Genomic DNA, 2,182 nt, shown 5'->3' with positions numbered 1-2,182 from the left:
CATAACCTCAACCCGTTTGAGGTTATGTGTTGCTGGACCTGTTGGTGCCGCCACGTGCTTGATCGGCGTCCTTTTTACCGCTCCAGAACGCTCTCTGCCCGTGCACGCGACGCACAACCACTTCCGCTTTTCCACGGCTTCCGGCGATTCCGTTATACCGACGCACGAAAAATGCCACCATGAGTCGCAACTATCACACGCCACAAAAGTTGCATCGTCCACTTGATCACTGCAAGCCTGGCAGCAATCCTTCCGATCCACTTCCATTTCACCTTTTTTTTACCGTTTTAAAGGCTTTTATGTTGTCACAACTTCCAAATGAATAGCACGGAGAATACTTGGTGATGGTTTTAGTTATTTATTTTCGTCCAAAACTTTAAAACGGTGCCACCTATTCCCCGTTTATCTCGCTACTGCCGGGTTGACCCATCTTTGACAGCTACCTGTCCCAACCATTGTTCTGACAGCTGTCCCTCGTACGTCAGTTCCCCAACTGTCATTTTCCTTCCTAACAAAAGGGGTAAAACGCATAAAAATAGGTAAAATACAGTATGAGAACGAGGATTTAATTTTTTTTTAAATTAAATTACGAGTAGATCCACATACTTGCCGAGACGTGTAGTTTGAAGCTTTGTTTTTAACTAACAGAACTATGTATACATCTTATATAAAAAACAACGAAATTTGCTGGTTTGTTCCTTGGTGGAATGGTCAGCACAATAAAAACATGACTTTTTATGCATGTTAATCTGTACAACTCACAGAGTTATAATATTTAAGTATGTTCTTATATGGGGTGACTTTTTTTCGCGGGGTGGCCAAAACGCGGATATTGTAGGTAATTAAAAAAAGATACATTTTGCCTCAGGAGAGCACGTTTTCTCACGCACTCCTATTAAGAGTGAAAGCGTAGATTTAATTTTTTAGTTAAAAAAGCAAAGTTTAAATCAACTTTATATGTAGATTTAAATAATCCAAATGTTCGAAACAAGAATAATTATCTCAGGATATGTGGGAAAATTTGATGGAATATAAATACATTCTCTGTGTTTATTTAAATTGACAATTTAATTTGATTTTTGAGTTTTCATTCCATAAATAATTAAAATTCCATCCAATATTTTCCGCGTATCTTGAAAATACCAATATTTTCAAGATACGCGGATTACTTCGGCCTCCATTATCTGCGTATTTCGGAAAACGTCTGTATTGAATTACGATGCAACTTTTGTCAAATGAATGGAAAAGAATGTGATAAACGTCGTCGTCGATTACGACGATCGTGCACATGTATATATATTCAACCACCATCTCGCGCAATTCATTCCGTTTCGTAACGCGGGTGAACACAACGTATTCGTAAAGAAAATCAACCAAAATGAGCATTAGAACATTGTTGCTTATTTCAATCGTAGCCACGATAGGACCGGGAATTTTAGGAGATCTGATTGAAGTAACAAATCCGTGTATTGGAGTGCCAGACGGTTACTTTGTACGTGATCTTGAGGACTGCAAAACCTACCATTACTGTCGCAATGAAACTGCTGTAACTAATAAGTGTCCTGGAGATTTCTACTACAACGAGCTGGAACAATTGTGCGATTATCAAGATAAAGTAATGTGCCACATCTGTCTGGAGAAGACGGGTGTACAGATTCTGGCACATCCTCAAAATTGCAACCAATTTATCACCTGCTCCGACGGCGCATCGTATGTCGGTCAGTGTGCAGAAGGTTATGCGTTTGATCGGTTCACTAAGGTTTGCAATCCGTTGGAGCGGGTCAATTGTCAATTGAAACACTGCCCAACGAAGGACAATCCGAATGAGATCGTATTCCTGCCAGGTGTAGAACGATGTGACGAGTACTTCATCTGCCGGGAAGGATCAGCCATACAAACGTTTTGCGCACCGGGATTGTATTGGGATGTGCCTAACCAACGCTGCGATGTAAAGGAGAACGTCAGCTGTCCTTTGTATTGATCCGTAAGGGAACCGGTTAGAGCTTTAACAATATCAATGTGTTAAATAATAATTGAAGCTATTTTAATAACTTCAATTATGCGTTATACTATATGTCTGCATCTAACAGTGAATTATGTTATCTAATTATAAAACATGTTATTTTAATGCATTCGTTAACTTACTGGTTATTTGATAACCTTTAATAAAAGCCTTTAAATG

General features: G+C 39.2%; 1 protein-coding gene across 1 annotated transcript; it reads left to right on the top strand.

Moving 5' to 3' along the window:
- The first annotated feature begins 1,378 nt into the window (after positions 1-1,378).
- On the top strand, positions 1,379-1,981 carry LOC126560717 (peritrophin-1-like). The gene has a single exon (XM_050216674.1). It carries the CDS (start codon positions 1,379-1,381, stop codon positions 1,979-1,981), a length of 603 nt encoding a protein of 200 aa, XP_050072631.1.
- Positions 1,982-2,182: the final 201 nt, after the last annotated feature.

Source organism: Anopheles maculipalpis, chromosome 3RL (genome assembly GCF_943734695.1).
Source record: "Anopheles maculipalpis chromosome 3RL, idAnoMacuDA_375_x, whole genome shotgun sequence".
Taxonomy (NCBI): Eukaryota; Metazoa; Arthropoda; class Insecta; order Diptera; family Culicidae; genus Anopheles; species Anopheles maculipalpis.
This window is presented reverse-complemented; position numbering and strand designations above follow the sequence as displayed.